The sequence below is a fragment of the Montipora capricornis genome, chromosome 1 (assembly GCF_036669925.1).
Source record: "Montipora capricornis isolate CH-2021 chromosome 1, ASM3666992v2, whole genome shotgun sequence".
Classification (NCBI taxonomy): domain Eukaryota; kingdom Metazoa; phylum Cnidaria; class Anthozoa; order Scleractinia; family Acroporidae; genus Montipora; species Montipora capricornis.
In genome coordinates this window covers 25,212,344-25,227,343 of record NC_090883.1, presented here as the reverse complement: position 1 = coordinate 25,227,343, position 15,000 = coordinate 25,212,344, and the positions used below count along the sequence as shown (strand labels likewise).

Sequence of the window (15,000 nt, the reverse complement as noted above, 5' to 3'; positions counted from 1 at the left end):
TCTTCTATCTGAGAGATCAAATAGAGATCCCAATGTTCTTAGAATATTGAGTGGTCATGTCAATACCAAAACTGTAAGATTACAAAGAAATAATTTATGCTGATCCGTTGCCACTCAGAATTATATAATGCACTGAAAAAGGTTCCAGATCTCAAGAGACAGCTCTGCACTCCTCACACCTACAGTAATGATTATTATTCACCTCAGGCTCGGTGAATATCGTTTAATAAAAACCTTGACGTTGTCTTCAGTTGGTTTTTATTCACCAATATTCACCTCGCCTTCGGCGAATGACAATTATTGTTAAATAAGAACTTATTTTATAAACAATTCATTTTATTATGCGAATGCAAGTCATTCAAAGTCCCTATGACGCTTATTTTGTTTCCGTTTTTTAACTTTTCGTTTAAATATCTATAGTGTCTGGAAAGTAGTATTCCAAATAAAATTCCCTCATAGTGTAGCAGGCGTTTGATTTATACGCAAAAAATTTTGGCCGAGCCAGTTGGGCCCTAGTAGCTAATGACGTCAAATGAGTAACTTGATCGTATCTCTTCAGAAAGAAGCGTGCAAGAGTGTAAGAATAGAAGTCCTGTTGAAAATCTAGAGCTTTTTGTAAAGTCTTTACAGAAATGTCGCAGGATAGTTGCCCTTCGGATACCGTGATGAATGTTCTGACGATTCCGAATGGAATTACATTCTTGACTTCTTGACGTCATTAGTTACCAGGACCCAACTGGATCGGCCAAAAATCGAAGGCCCGCTAAAACGCGTGAATACACTGTGACGTAGCCTGCGAGCAGGCTCTACCCCCAACCGCAGTCCCTCGGAGAGTCTGCTCGCAGGCTAACTGTGAAGGAAGTACTACACTCCAAACATTATAAGTAATTAAATGAAAAGTCAAAAAACGGTGAAAAAAAATAAGCGTCAGAGGGACTTTAATAACTTCAGAGCATTTTTAATATTTCAGATTGATGTAAATGCTTGGTTATGGTCAATGGTGTTTCATACTCGAGACTTAAACTGGACTGAGGTAATTACTTTCCACTTGTACTTCCTTTTTATTTAAAGCCACCCACATCCTGTCCTTTGTTTAAAAAAAAACCCTGCACTTTACAATATATTTAAATGCACTAAAATCCTTTCTTGTCTACATTTATATGTAGACTTTATTTTGAACTAACTCACATCCTCTGCAGGCCTATTTAATGCAAGCTCACAAAATGACCATCCCCGTGATCACCCGTTGGCAGGCGTAGCCCAGTCGGTTAGTACCCGGTCTTCTGAGCTGAAGTCGCCAGTTCGATCCCCGTCTCTTTCCATTGCACGTCTGTTTCGACTTTCCTCTGTTCCGTGTAGCTGTAGCTTTTGAATACCCGTAAAACGGAGCACTGACGGAGGAAGAGGCGTAAAAGGTGCGCACCGAGGGCGACAAGTTCATTACGTACACTGTAACTCTAGTTGACTGTCACGTGTTACCTCGTAAAAATAAGGACCTTTACCTTTACGTCACTGGTATCTCAGAGGGCACGGGTTAAATCTTTTTCAAGCGGGAAAAAAATCAGGCTTTTCTTTTTTTACCATACAAATAAATGACGTTCGTGACTGTGATAACCTAAAAATTCTTAAATCCTATGAAGTATTAAGATTGAAGTATATGCTTGCATGATCCAGTGGTTAAGAACTTGGATATGGTTGCTGGTGTCCTCGCAGTTATGAACGCACTTTGAGCAATTGCGTAGAGAAGCCTGAAAAATTCAGCACTTCAACTTGGGTTAATGAACCCGTGACCTCGCAATGCCGGTTCGACGCATCGCGAGGTCACGGGTTCAAACCCCGTTGAAGTACTGATTTTTTCAGGCTTCTCTACGCAATTGCTAAAATTGCGTTCATAACTGCGAGGATCATAGCTTCAGTTGATTACATATCCGCAGTTCAATATAATTAGTATGATTCATTTCATATATCATTTCGTTCGTTGATTCATTCATCACGGAAACATATGAACACAAATGACAAGCTCCCAACATCAGTGTCTTCATAGCTCAGTTGGTTAGAGTGTCGCATTGGCATCGCGAGGTCACGGGCTCAAAGCAGGTTGAAGTCCTGAAATTTTCAGGCTTCTCTACTCAATTGCTAAAATCATTTCATAACTTCGAGGATTATAGCTTCACTTGATAAAATGTGTGTGTTTGTTATGTTTATTCCAATTTATTACTTGTTTTTTCTCTACTTGTCTACCTCAAGCGAGCCAACTTTTTTTTTTATTCGCCTTAGCTTCCAGTAGTTCTATAATAAAACATATACTGAGTCCTCACTACAACAGTAAAAAAACTTCTAGTGTACGTCACTGTTCCAGACAAAAAAATCTGTCCTTCTGTGCTTCTGTTCACTTTCTGTTTGTAACAAAGTTCAACGAAATGCCCAGGGCCGAGGGGGGAATTTGCACTTTAGTACTATGTATTGATATCGGCTTTTCACTTGTCCAGGGTTCTTTCCGGTGTTTTTCTACTTAGTAATGGTACTAGGACGGAATAGAGTCCAGTTCGGTCTGTAATCATACGAGTGAGAACAAAATCGGACAACCGCGCAGCAGGAGTCACGAGTATGATTACTGACCGAATTGGACCATATGAAGTCCTGTTATCAATTAATCATAATAATTACAATTTCCGATTAAAGAAGAAGAGCAAAGTTATGAAAGAAAGGGAAAATTTGTATTAACGGACTGACAAAGGAGGTGTAAACTGTTTAATGTCGCTCTGAAAGAAAGAAAGGAAGCCCCAATTTAGGAGTCTGTACACTGTTTCTATGGTGATTGAAACCAAGGTGTTGGTTGGTTGCTGTAAACTACAACTTTGAATGTGATTGGCTCATTGAACTGTCTGATAACAAACTATCCGATAACAACTTGTCAAGTGAATTAGTAGAAAATAGGAGTTTTTTAAACCAATTACAATCGAGGAAATTGTAATTTTTATGATCAATAGAAAAAAAAAGGGCCCAATAAAATATTCTTCTTTTTTTTTAGTATGTTGTTTTCTTGTGGTAAAATTATAGATTTCGTGACATTAACTTCTTTAGATACTAATAGATGAAGCCTCGGGGACACATTTTTTCTCTGATGAAGACAACACATTTCATTTCAGAAAATGGACTACTTCGCTGCCACATCGCTGGTTGTGTACCAATTATTTACATGTTTAATGAGGTACGAAGTCAAACAAGCGCCTCATTCGGCCAGTTCCTGTAAACTCCACAGAGGAGAAACGGTTTAGGGTTAAGTATATTTATCAATCGTCGATTTATGGGGGTCCTTCTTAACTTCTGGCCTGTTGTCAAGAACGAAATTCTGCCAGCGAATAGCCCTTTTCACGGTTAATTTTTCTCATTTGCATTACAATGTAATCTAACGTGATTGCGAGGCAATTTCGGGTTAAAACTACAAAATGGTCCGAAATTGCCTCACATACATGCTAGATTATATTGTAATGCAAATGAGAAAACCTAACCTTGAAAAGGGCTATTGCTAGCGGGATTCTCGCGGGACAAGTTCCGTCCGCCGACCGACCGACAAAATGGCGGGAAAGATGAAATGCTTAACCCCCTTAAGGGTGCCCTTCTTAACTACAGGCCTGGTTGCCTTGTAAACGTCCATCGGCCATTTCTCAGGTTCTAAAACAATAATAGACAACCCGCTTGGTTTATTGGTGAACACGCTCACTTAATGGACGTTGACCATATTTGGTGAATTTCACGTGACCACGGCATAAAAAACTCTAAAACTAACGCAGAATACATTTTGAACAAATAAAATTCACATGATCAGACGTAGAACTTCATTAGCGATATGAAATAATGTAAATTTTTTAAGGGTTGTGATCACAGATTTCTTGCAATTGTGTACTTAAAAAAAGAAAAAAACGATAATCCGATACGTAGTATGATGCGCCGGGGTGACTTTTTTCCTTTATTCGGATGAGGACTTGAAGTATTTATGCTTGCGCATTCTTACGTGTCAGTTCAAATTCAATGATTCCAGCATTCTGATTTCGTCTCTTCTTGACCTGTAACTTGCAATTTCGTTGACGTTTTTCGCATTCTTGCTCTCGAAAAACTCTTCTAAAACCTTGCTACAAGTAAACACAAACTCGGAGTCGACAACTGCCATCGCGTTGGTAGTTGCCTGATTAAAGTCGTGCCCATGTCTTCTTAAAATGTTTTGCAATTGACTTGTGACTGTGTGCGACAACGCGTTGGGTTGATTTTCGTCCTGTCCAACTGGAACCGGTAAGGCCGATATCAAACTGCTAATTGCTGCCGCAGTGAGTGAGCGTGAAATGAACAAAGGAGGCGGCTCTCTAATCGGGAGAAGAACACATCTTTCTTCGATACGCAAGGGATTGTGGTCAAATAAGCAAGGAATTGTGGTTATGCGCGAATGGAGGAAATAAGATGCGCCGTATGATCATCAGAGCCTTCTCTGTTTTTCATGTCAAACTACAGATAGTTCCACCTTCACGCAACAACAACAAATAGGAGTTTACCAGGGCCTATATATCAGTAGGAGCCTCCAATTGAAAGATACTCATAAAAAAATTTCCTCTTCGCAAGGTACGCAGACTGAAGTTTTTCTTGAGGACAATTCGAGTGATATAGCTACCGCAGAAGAAATAATTGCTTTCTCCTACAGAGCATAAATCAGCACTTAGTGGCTTTACCGGTTCCAGTTGGACGGAATGCGAAAATCAACTCAACGCGTTGTCGTCAACTGCAAAACATTTAAGAATTTAGCGCATACATAGCTACTGCCATTCCTCATTCCAGTAAAAACGCGTGTTTCGAACGAAAAAAAACCCTACTAGTCAGAGGAGAATGGTCGCAACACTTTTATTTTCAGACGATGGGAAAGAAAAACGTTACCCGCATCATCCTACTGTCAGATTATCGTTTCTTACGAGGGATGCCAAAGGCATGCCACGTCAGAAAACCAGTCGCGTGTCATTTGTTTTCTTTTTCTTCTTCGTAGTCACAAATGTGCATACCTCGCGGATATTGAATTAAGCTTCGATCGGGGATTGTAATTTTATGCCCTTCGTTCTTTCCAAACTCCCTTACGGCGATTAGAACAACCAAACCTTCCCCCAGCTTTCTGGCATTCTGAAGGCGCGTTTAACCACGGTGACGTAGTTCTCATTTTGCGATGGGAGCATTCATTTCATTTGGAATCCTTTCCGCCCTCGATGATTGGCACAGTAGTAAACCTCACATCTGAAAGTATTTGATAAAGTGGACAGATGATTTTGTATGCCCATTCTAAAGAGTTTGTTTTACTCTTGCTATCTTAGCAGTCAAACCATCTGTTAGCCCCCTCTTGTCTTAAAGGTTTAGTAACTGTTTTTACAAGAAGTAACTTCTAGTTAAATTACAGATTTAACTTTCTGGTTATCTCTCGCCATTTTCCAACGTTTACCCGTAGTTGTAGTTCACTGTAACTGAACAATTTGTGTTAACTGTTTGTACATCCCACGGATACGCCCTTATAGGCGTCTTGTTGAAAGAAGATCGAACACAACTGATAGAAATCTGTGATTACATCCCTGAAAAATTCATATCTTCGACAAAATTCAAAATTTCAACGAACCCTTACGTCGCATTTACGCTTATGAAGTTCTGCGTCTGATCATGTGAATTTTATTCCTTCAAAATGTATCCTGCGTTATTTCTAGGGATTTTTGTCTGTTGTGGTCACGTGTTTGTGAGGCAGTGTGGTCCAGTGGTTAGGGCGCTTGCCTTGAGATCCGGATATCCCGGGTTCAAGACCCGCCCTGACCACTCGTTGAATTTGTTCCTGGTAGTCCCTGGTTCAACTTCCCGGCTGCACTTGTAAATAGCCAACTGGTTTGCCTCAGGCCAGTTGGGATTCTTAACAGTTGTTGTTGTGTTCTGTTGTTTCGTTGATTGTGTTTCATTGGCCCTGAAAAGTCCCTATGGGGAGCGGTCAATTAAGTATGTATGTATGTATGTATGTATGTATGTATGTATGTATGTATGTATGTATGTATGTATATGACTTCACCACATATGGTCAACGTTTGCCAAGCGGGTTGTCTGTTGCCGTTCTAGAACTAAGAAATGGTCGATGGAAGTTTACACAGCAACCGGACCTGTAGTTTAGAAGGACCCCCTTTTGAATGTGCCGCTCTGTTTGCTGTAGTTGTTGTTGTGGTGGTGGACAGTTGGCCGTTTTCTTTGGCGTCTAAGATTGGTTATTGTTATGTACGGTTTCTGTTAATTATCGTGAAATATCAAGCTGATTCCATTTGCCGATTCATCAAGTATCTCTAGATCGTGTGATTCTTAGAATCAATCGTGGAATAACAGTAAATGAATGGACGGTTTGCCTTTTACTTCCGTTGAACGGGGAAGTTCGACACCCCTCCAATGTCATTGATAGTGAAGCCTATTCTTAGTTTGCATCCACGTGATGAGACGGCCATGTGGTTGCATCCACGTGATGAGACGGCCATGTTGGTTGCATCCACGTGATGCGACAGCCATGTTGGTTGCAACCACGTGATGAGACGGCCATGTTGGTGTACAAAACAATAGAAAATGGCCCCACAAGTTTTGCTTAAGAATAGAGTCAAATTCCCAAGAGACATTTCACCGCATTGTTCTGTTCACCAACGTTGGCCATCGTGACGTCAGATGCAAACCATCAATTGTTAAACTGTCAAAACTAAAAGGCATTTCTCATTTGATTACATGTTTTGTTAACAGGATTATAGGTTTACAGAATAAAAGCAGGTAATAACTTGAAAAAATTCCATTTAAACGTATCCATATTTGAGGTCAGGTTTTGTAACAGCGGATTGCTACTATATGTTTCATTAATTTGTTGAACAGCATGCTTCATTTCAGATATATGCACTTTCACTTTATCGTTGACCTATTCAGTCGGATAATAAAGCAGCAGATAAAGCTGTTGCCTTGATAAAACGCTTTCGACAAGAGGCCGTTGCATAGTTTAGAAAACACTGCACCTCGCTTTTATAATAGCGAACATTTATGTACGCGGCTGTAATTATGTTAGTGACTTATTGCTGTGGCAACCCTCGATTATCCAAAGTTCTTTTCACTGAGAGTCATAGGATAAGTAAAGACCAAGGAAATTACGATAGCCAATAGCATGAAGTGAACAGCACTATATGAATCAATCACAGTTCAATATTTTTTCATGTGACTCGCTTAAAGCGCGGGAAACTGTGAAGTTCAAGTCTTTGCTGTCTCGTTGTGGTTTTGCTTCTTATTGGTCGGCAAAGTAGCGCCAGGTCTTTTGAGCCAATGGCTGTGCTTGGCAATCGTTATGACGTCATTTGTTGTTACTTCACTTGCGTGCACTAGTAGCTTGAAATTATGATATTTGCGGAAAGTGAGAAATGATAACATTTACTGCAATCTTCTCTTTCTTTTGCAGTTGTTTTTGTGTTGGATTCTTTCTTTTGTGCCTTTTTTCCGGTCATGTGTTCTATCTCGCGTTCGTTAAGTTTGACTATGGATACAACATGAAATTCAATATAACAATGGGTGAGTCGATTATGCTATCTAGATCTCTAACTTGAAATTCGTTTTATTCTTCTGATTGTGGAATATGATCACAGCTTGCCTGAAGTCGCAAATGTTGACCAGCTGTGAGCTGGCTTCATAGCTCAGTGGAAGAGCAAGTGCTTCGCAATGATATTGCGCGGCCATGTACGGAAGCCGATAAAAAGGGTCACACGTTGACGCTACCAGGTTGTCGCTTCCAAGTTGTCGCGTTGACGTTTAAAAGCTTTTAAAGCAGGGGGAGGGGGGCAATTTCTAAAGTAATGTTCGCTCTCCTCCTCCCCCCATTGGAAGCGACAAAATGGAAGAGACAACTTGGAAGCGACAAAATGGAGCGACAACTTGGAAGGGGAAAAATGGAAGCGACAACTAGAAGCGAGAAATAGGAGAAGGGAGGAGGAGAAGAGCGCACATTACCTTATAATATATATAGCAAATGAGACTGAACTTCCTAAACTACCCCCTCCCCCTGGTCTAAGCGTCAACGTGACAATTTGGAAGCGACAACGTGTGACCGTTATCGGCTTCCGTAGTCATGGGTTCGAATCCCGTTCCAGCCTGGATTTGTTCAGGCTTACTTGCATCTGCAATGACCGCAATGATTTCCCGATCGTTGAACACCTGTGCTGAGCTATATAGCCTTGAGACTTGAATGAAGTGACTTTTTGTCACAAATGGAACCAATTCATTGGTGTCCTTTAGAACTAGTCATGTATCCAAGATGTTTGATTGTGTAAACTGGTTGAAGTGAATGGGAGAGGGCTTAATTAAAATTCTTATCACCTCAACAACCTTTTCCGCTTGATTTATTCCTCGAAGTTGTCCCAAATATAATGTGTCGTTTTTACAACCTTTTTACTGAAAACTCACTGTTTTTATTCGCTTTAAAAGACGGGAAAAGTGGTCATAGTTTGATCGATGACCGAGCAATGAAGGGGAATGGGTTCAAGACCGGGTGATGTCACAAATTACCTTGCATCGCTGTTTTCAAAGAACTACAAGTCTGTGACGTCAACCCGGAATTAAACCAATTCCTCTTCCTTGTGCGGTCGAAGATCAAATTACTGCTAGTTTTTTCCGCTTTTTAGGAGCCTCTAAAACAGTGACTTTGACGGAAAGAGTTAATCCAACCAAAGAATCGGTGTAAGACAAGTGCAGAGAATTGTTGAGCGGAAAGGCTTTTTGAGGCGATGGATACTAGCTAGAAGGATCGATGTGGCTACAAAACAGTATTAACAACGCGACATGTTTTGATATGCAGGTATCATTAACATGTGCAGTTGGTTAGGTTGGTGTTACAAGGTAGGCAATGCAGATAAAATACTTTTAGAAACTTAACCGCTTTCGACAACGACAACTTACTCTAACCGTTCATTGATCAAGAGATCGACGTGCATTTTGATTGGTAGAAACTGTTGAAAGATTTCCAGTGCTAAGAAAATCCCGAAATTTAAGCAATTACGATGTGATCTGTTGTTTCTAAGAAAAGAACACTACTCATGTCCAGGGCCCAGTTGTTCAAAACCCGATTAACGCTAATCCCAGATTAAGAATGAACCAATGAGTTAATTTCTCTACTCCCAAATGCTGCTCAACGCGGATATTCCGCAAAACTTTACGCTAGAATGAGCCAATCTTAAAAAAACAAAAATAAGCAAAAGAATTTTTCACCAAAACGTTAAAAACATGAAACAAATGCTTACACTAATCCTGGATTAAGTTAATCGCCTTTCGAACAACCGGGCCGAGAATTTTAAGTAATTAGATGCCAGCCCAATTTTGATATCCAACTCGAAGTGTCCCTTTGTTGTGGTCAGCAACGGCGGATGAGTGTTCTTGTTTGGTTAAAGGAAAGGAAAGCAAAGGAACTTTATTTAAGTGTCTAGTCGTTCTTGCACTGGAGCACTAATTGGGGACACTGTAAAATGAAATTAACAATTAACGCAAATCAAGTCAAATGTTGGTATTTGAGGAGAGGGGAAACCAGAGTACCCGGAGAAAACCTGTCGATGTAGAGAACCAACTAACTCAACCCACTTATGACGCCGAGGCTGGGAATCAAACCCGGGCCACATTGTTGGGAGGTGAGTTCTCTTACCACTGCACCGTCTCTGCACCCCAAGGTGAGGGCTTTGAAATGTTCAGTTGTAGTGTCCTGAATTCGCCGTTCTGTCTTTGGTATATAAAAATAATTGCAGTCACGGCACCCATCCGCCATTGCTGACCGCGTAAATTCCACTGGTCACAACATTAAGTGGGATCATAAGAGCCTGAAGCGAACGAACGAGGCAGCTCTCTAATAGGGAGAAAGACACGTTTTTCTCAGTTCGAAACCCAAGGAATTGTGGTTATGCGCGAATGAAGGAATTAAGAGGCGCGGTTCTTTCTTGTGTAGAACAGAAGCCTGCAGCCACATTTCCAATTCGAAGTAACTTAACCTGTAAAACTGCTCCTGTTTTTAGTCTTCTGGTTCATTTTCGCTTCTTTGACGCTTCCACACCTCGACTCTTCTCTAATCTGTTATAAATTTTATCGCAGCTTCGTGAAATACTTATCCGTTATAAATGATGAATGGTCAGGATTCCTGCGGGTTGTCCAATACACACGAACGGAGTCGGGTCGACTTTTTGGTGAAGACGACCCGCCAAGCGGAAGTCGGGTCGTGGTGTTTGCGGAAGTAAAGTTACAGGAAATTGCTATTTGAAAGAAGGTTCGAGGAAGTTTCTGAAAATGTTGACAGGTCGTGACGACCCGCCTTAGTAGTTCGTGACGAGCCGTCACTTGAAAAGTCGACCCGACTTTTGGAAATGTGAGGTGGTGAGAGACTTAGAAAAAAAAACGTGTATGTGAAGATACTGGAGGCGTTGAGGCCGCCTGAAAATGGTGACGGGTGGTGACAACCCGTCTAGTTTGTGACGGGCCGTTATTTGAAAAGTCAACCCGACTGTTGGAATGTCAGGTGGTGAGAGACTTAGAAAAAAAACGTGTTTGTGAAGTACGCTGGAGGCAGTGAGGCCGTCTCAAAATTGTGTCGGTTCGTGAGGAACCGTCCAGTTCGTGACGAGTTGTCACTTAAGTAATCGACCCGACCTATGGAAAATTTCAGGTGGCGGGACTTGAAGAAAATGTGGGCCTATTGAAAATGGATTCGGGTCATGGCATATCGTCACGTGAAAAGTCGACCCGACTTTCAGACATGTCAGGCGGTTAAAAACCTCTATGAAAAGAACACTGGGGGCCGTGAGGCCATCTGAAAATGGTGTCGGGTCGTGAGGAACCGTCCAGTTCGTGACGAGTTGTCACTTGAAAAATCGACCCGACCTTTGGAAAATTTCAGGTGGCGGGACTTGAAGAAAATGTGGGCCGATTAAAAATAGATTCGGGTCATGGCATCAGGGTTTTCTTTAAGGTTTTAAGTAGCCGGAGTTTTTTGCAAAGTAGACGGTTGTGGGTCCGGAGGACCCATACAATGGGCTTTAGCCCATCGCTTCTAGGGGGGTCCTGGGGCATGCTCGCCTGGAAAATTCTTGAAAACTGAATGCCGGAAAGTGCATTTCCTGGCATTTTGGGCCGTGAAACTCAGACATTAGAGGGTTGAACCAAGCTGCAATTATACTATGAAAACCATGTTACTCAAAGAAAGACGAAGCGACATTTCAATAATACAACCCTATAAACAAAAAGTTGAGTGATATTTTTTGTATCTTTTTGGTGGTTTTGCTGGAGTTAACGAGCCTGGCATATATTGCCACTTGACAACTTGTAAACATGGCACATACTTGAAGGACTAGACCAGCAAAGGCTTCTGATTGGTTGTTAAATAAAGAAGCTGATTGGAGGATACCAATTGGCCAATGGCGTAAAGGATGTTTCGATCCTGTTTAGGTGTGAAGATGACACACATTCGTTCCATTGTGTAATTAGTGGGAAAATATGCTTGCGGAACTTGGTTGTAGTAATTTCGAAAATTGAAAATCACTCGAGCGGTTTAAGAGTGATGTAGTTTTTTTCCGAAGAGTTTAGGAGTTCCGTAAAGCAGTGAGAGTTGATCAAGAGTGACGTTGGATAAAGATCCGTTGACGAGCACTTACGCGGGCAAGTAGGATCTAACTCCGAGGAGCGTTACGTTCAAGTGTTTAAATAAAGTCTACGAGTCCTCAGCTTCTACGTTCGCTATAAGTGATCAACTGAAAGGTTCGAAGTGAAAACGAAGGAGCGGTTAGTGAATGATCAGGGGCTAGTTTTGTTCCTCAGTTGAGTTGTGGTAAGAGATGCGTGAACGCAGGCTGAGCGTGTTGCTAGCAGAACATCATATGTAAATTTCCTTCTGGTTTGAGAACAAACCTTTTAAAAGTTCTTCTTTGTTTACAAGTTTTTTTATGATTGCGGCGTGATTAAAGGAAGTTTTGCGCGGACTAAAACGTCCTTGAGTGATTTTTCCTTCCTGTAAGATACAATCGGTGGCTGTTTAAAGATATCGAAATCCAATATGGCGGACAACAAATATTGTTCCTACTTTCACGCCACCACGGCAAGATTTGTTCAAAACGAAAGTCTCAAGCATAACGTTTTTAAAAAAACTGCCCTTGATTCAGAAGCCTTTTATGTGTTTTCAGAAAAGATAGCCACCGCAAATTTTTATTTGTATTGAGCCTAAGTAGTTTAGACCTCATAAACATCATCTCCTCTTCATGTCTTGAGTCTTCAAACAATGAAAGTAGCCGGCGAAACCTGACAGAGAAGCCGGCGAACTTCGCCGGCTGCCGGCTCTTATATACAACCCTGTGGCATATCGACCAGTTCGTTTCGAGCCGGGTGATGCGACTTCTAAAGAAAACTGTCGAGCCGGGTGGTGTTTTGGAATTTTCGCAGTAAGGTCGTTCCTGGGCTTATGAAAAGCAAGTTTTAAGGAAATATCTGTAAAGTACCACGTGCTGGGAAATATTCCGCTATTCCGCTTGTTTAATATGATGTTGTCTGGCGACGTTGTAGTCGTACGAATGTATTAATGAGGTGAGTGTTATTAGTGCGCATTCGTTATTATTGGGTCAGTCAATTTTTCATCGAGGTTAAGGATTGAAATTGTCTGTTAACCATTATTACACAGATGTATCTGTGGTATTAATTTTCAGAAATGAAACGATAACTCTTTTCAGTTACGATACATTTGCCACTTCACTTTAGTCCTGCGTCATTTGTTTCGCGTGATTTTCTTCCACCGGGACACCGTTGTTTCTTTATACATATATAATTATGTTACTCGTTTGCGATCGTCGTGTAATATTGAAGCGCTAGCCTCTAAGGTGAAACAAAAATTAAACGTATTAAAGAGACAGTATAGTAAAAAGTACGGTGGCTCGGAGCTTACAAAGGTGGCTGGAAACATATTTGGCAGGACTATGTTGTGGGTTTGTTATTGTGTTTGATCTCCTGGGAATGATGTATTAAAGGACAAAAATTGTGATGGTGCGTTCTTCCAACAGATAAGCATTCCGTTTTTCATGAAGAGTTTGAATCTGTTCTCGACTTCGACGCGTTTTGGTGATTAATATTGGGCAATAGTTTTCAAGTTCTTTATTTGCTTTTGTAGCAATAGTGCTGGTTTACGGTTGATTTGGGGGAGGCCGGGCAGGGGGTGGTAAATGTGGGCCGTTGTTTGTACCTATTTTGGGCGTATGTGTTTTAATGAGTAGTTGTGTGGAAGGGGGTTTTTCATGATAACACTTGGAATTCGTATATGGTAGAGTAAGTTAGTAGAATTTAAAGTCTGACTTTCCAAATTAAAGATACAAAAAGTCATTAAGATACGGCGTTGGTGCTGGTGACTTTGTTAAGCTGGAAGCACCTAAAAATGCTGCTATAACCGTCACTTTGTTCTTAGACAGGAACTAATGATTTTGCAAACATCATTGCCTCTGCGTGAAGAATGGAGTTGTTGAGAAAGAATTTAAAGGCAATCTTAAAGGCAATCACTTGTCGTATCTCTCGTTGGTCTCCCATCGAGATTTCAACCAGCCAGACAAGGCTTAACTTCCGTGAACTTTTGTCGTGAAAGGCATCTCAAAGTAGAGCACTGAATCAAGCTGTTAGTCAGTATTGACTATTGTCAAGCTGAATTTGGTGATTCGCAAGTCTTTCTCGTGTATAATACTGAACTTCAGTCACACGAAAAGTAGAACTAATAACCACAGCAATTCGCACTTTAACTTGCTGTGAAAAAGAAGTTGAAATGATTCGGAAATGACGAACATGCTCGATGCCAAAGTTTTTTTTTTTTTAATTACAAAGTGCGACAGTTTATTCTATTAAAAAACTGTGAATAGATGTCCCAAACGTGCAGGTGTATTTGACCTAAACACGCGACAGTCGGTAGCCTCGCAGCTCCTACAAGGTCTCACCTGATTGGAGACCACCCTTGAGGTTTAACAAAAGAACAAATAACAGAAACAATGGACCCTAGGCCTAAAACCTAACCCTTTTATTTTCTTCAGTCCTTTTACTAGTAACCACATTTTTTGTCCCATATGCGCAAGGCTGTCGTTTTCTAATCGGTCAGCCGACGGTGAAGTACTGAATGTTGAAAGTGCATCGCATAATGAGTTATCCCTGGAATTTAAATTTAAATTTTACCATGAATGTATGGCATCATTAGCGTCATTGCTTGTTAATGAATTAAATTTGAATTAATCGACTTCAGTCGAATGTTGGACACCGATAGTCGAATATACGACTGAAGTTCGACGATTGATTTAAACGCCGAAGTTTACATGTGCCGAATTTAATTCATAAAGTGTGCTTATTTAAATGGAGATATTTATTTTTCGATTGTTATTCGGGAATGGCCTTGGAGATACTCGATGTTGACTCGGAGTTACATGAAGTTGATTTGGGGATACTCTATGTTGACTCTAAGATACTCGATATTGACTCGGAGTTACGCGATGTTGACCCGGAGTTACTCGATGTTGATTCGGAGGTACTCGATGTTGACTCGGAGATACTCGAAAATTTAAAAATCTGAGTGCTCCGAAACACACCTCGTGCATGTAAACTTAGTAAATCTAATTTTGTACGTAATAAATGTCAGTTCATCCGTGATATTTGGCACGTTTAGCTCCTTTGCTGCACTTTCTCCTTTCGGACTCTGAATTTAACCTTCAAACCACTGTTTCCAACCAAAGATCTATATAGTTTAATTGGTAGAGCGCTGCCCAAGTAACGCCGAACCCCATGGTTTCAAATCCCTTCTCGAGCCTGAAATATCCAGGCCCTCTATTCATTACTGCTTAAGTAACGTTCCAGTATTACTGCAACGGTAAGGTCGTACCTCTTGTTGAACACTACTTTCCACTGGCTGTATAGTGTCGTACTTCAGTCCTGTTGTTTTCTGTG

General features: G+C 40.9%; 1 protein-coding gene across 2 annotated transcripts in view; it reads left to right on the top strand.

Annotated features, from left to right (window-relative positions):
• Positions 1 to 15,000, top strand: part of LOC138034241 (post-GPI attachment to proteins factor 3-like) — a 26,124-nt gene that overhangs the window by 7,648 nt on the left and 3,476 nt on the right. For both annotated transcript variants that reach the window (XR_011128914.1, XM_068881804.1), the window contains exons 4-8: positions 971 to 1,033; positions 3,150 to 3,211; positions 6,784 to 6,810; positions 7,481 to 7,590; positions 8,870 to 8,910. Coding sequence is in view for 1 of the 2 variants with exons in the window: in XM_068881804.1 (XP_068737905.1) it covers positions 971 to 1,033; positions 3,150 to 3,211; positions 6,784 to 6,810; positions 7,481 to 7,590; positions 8,870 to 8,910 (303 nt within the window). In the remaining variant the exon portion in view is untranslated. The remainder of the gene's footprint in view (positions 1 to 970; positions 1,034 to 3,149; positions 3,212 to 6,783; positions 6,811 to 7,480; positions 7,591 to 8,869; positions 8,911 to 15,000) is intronic.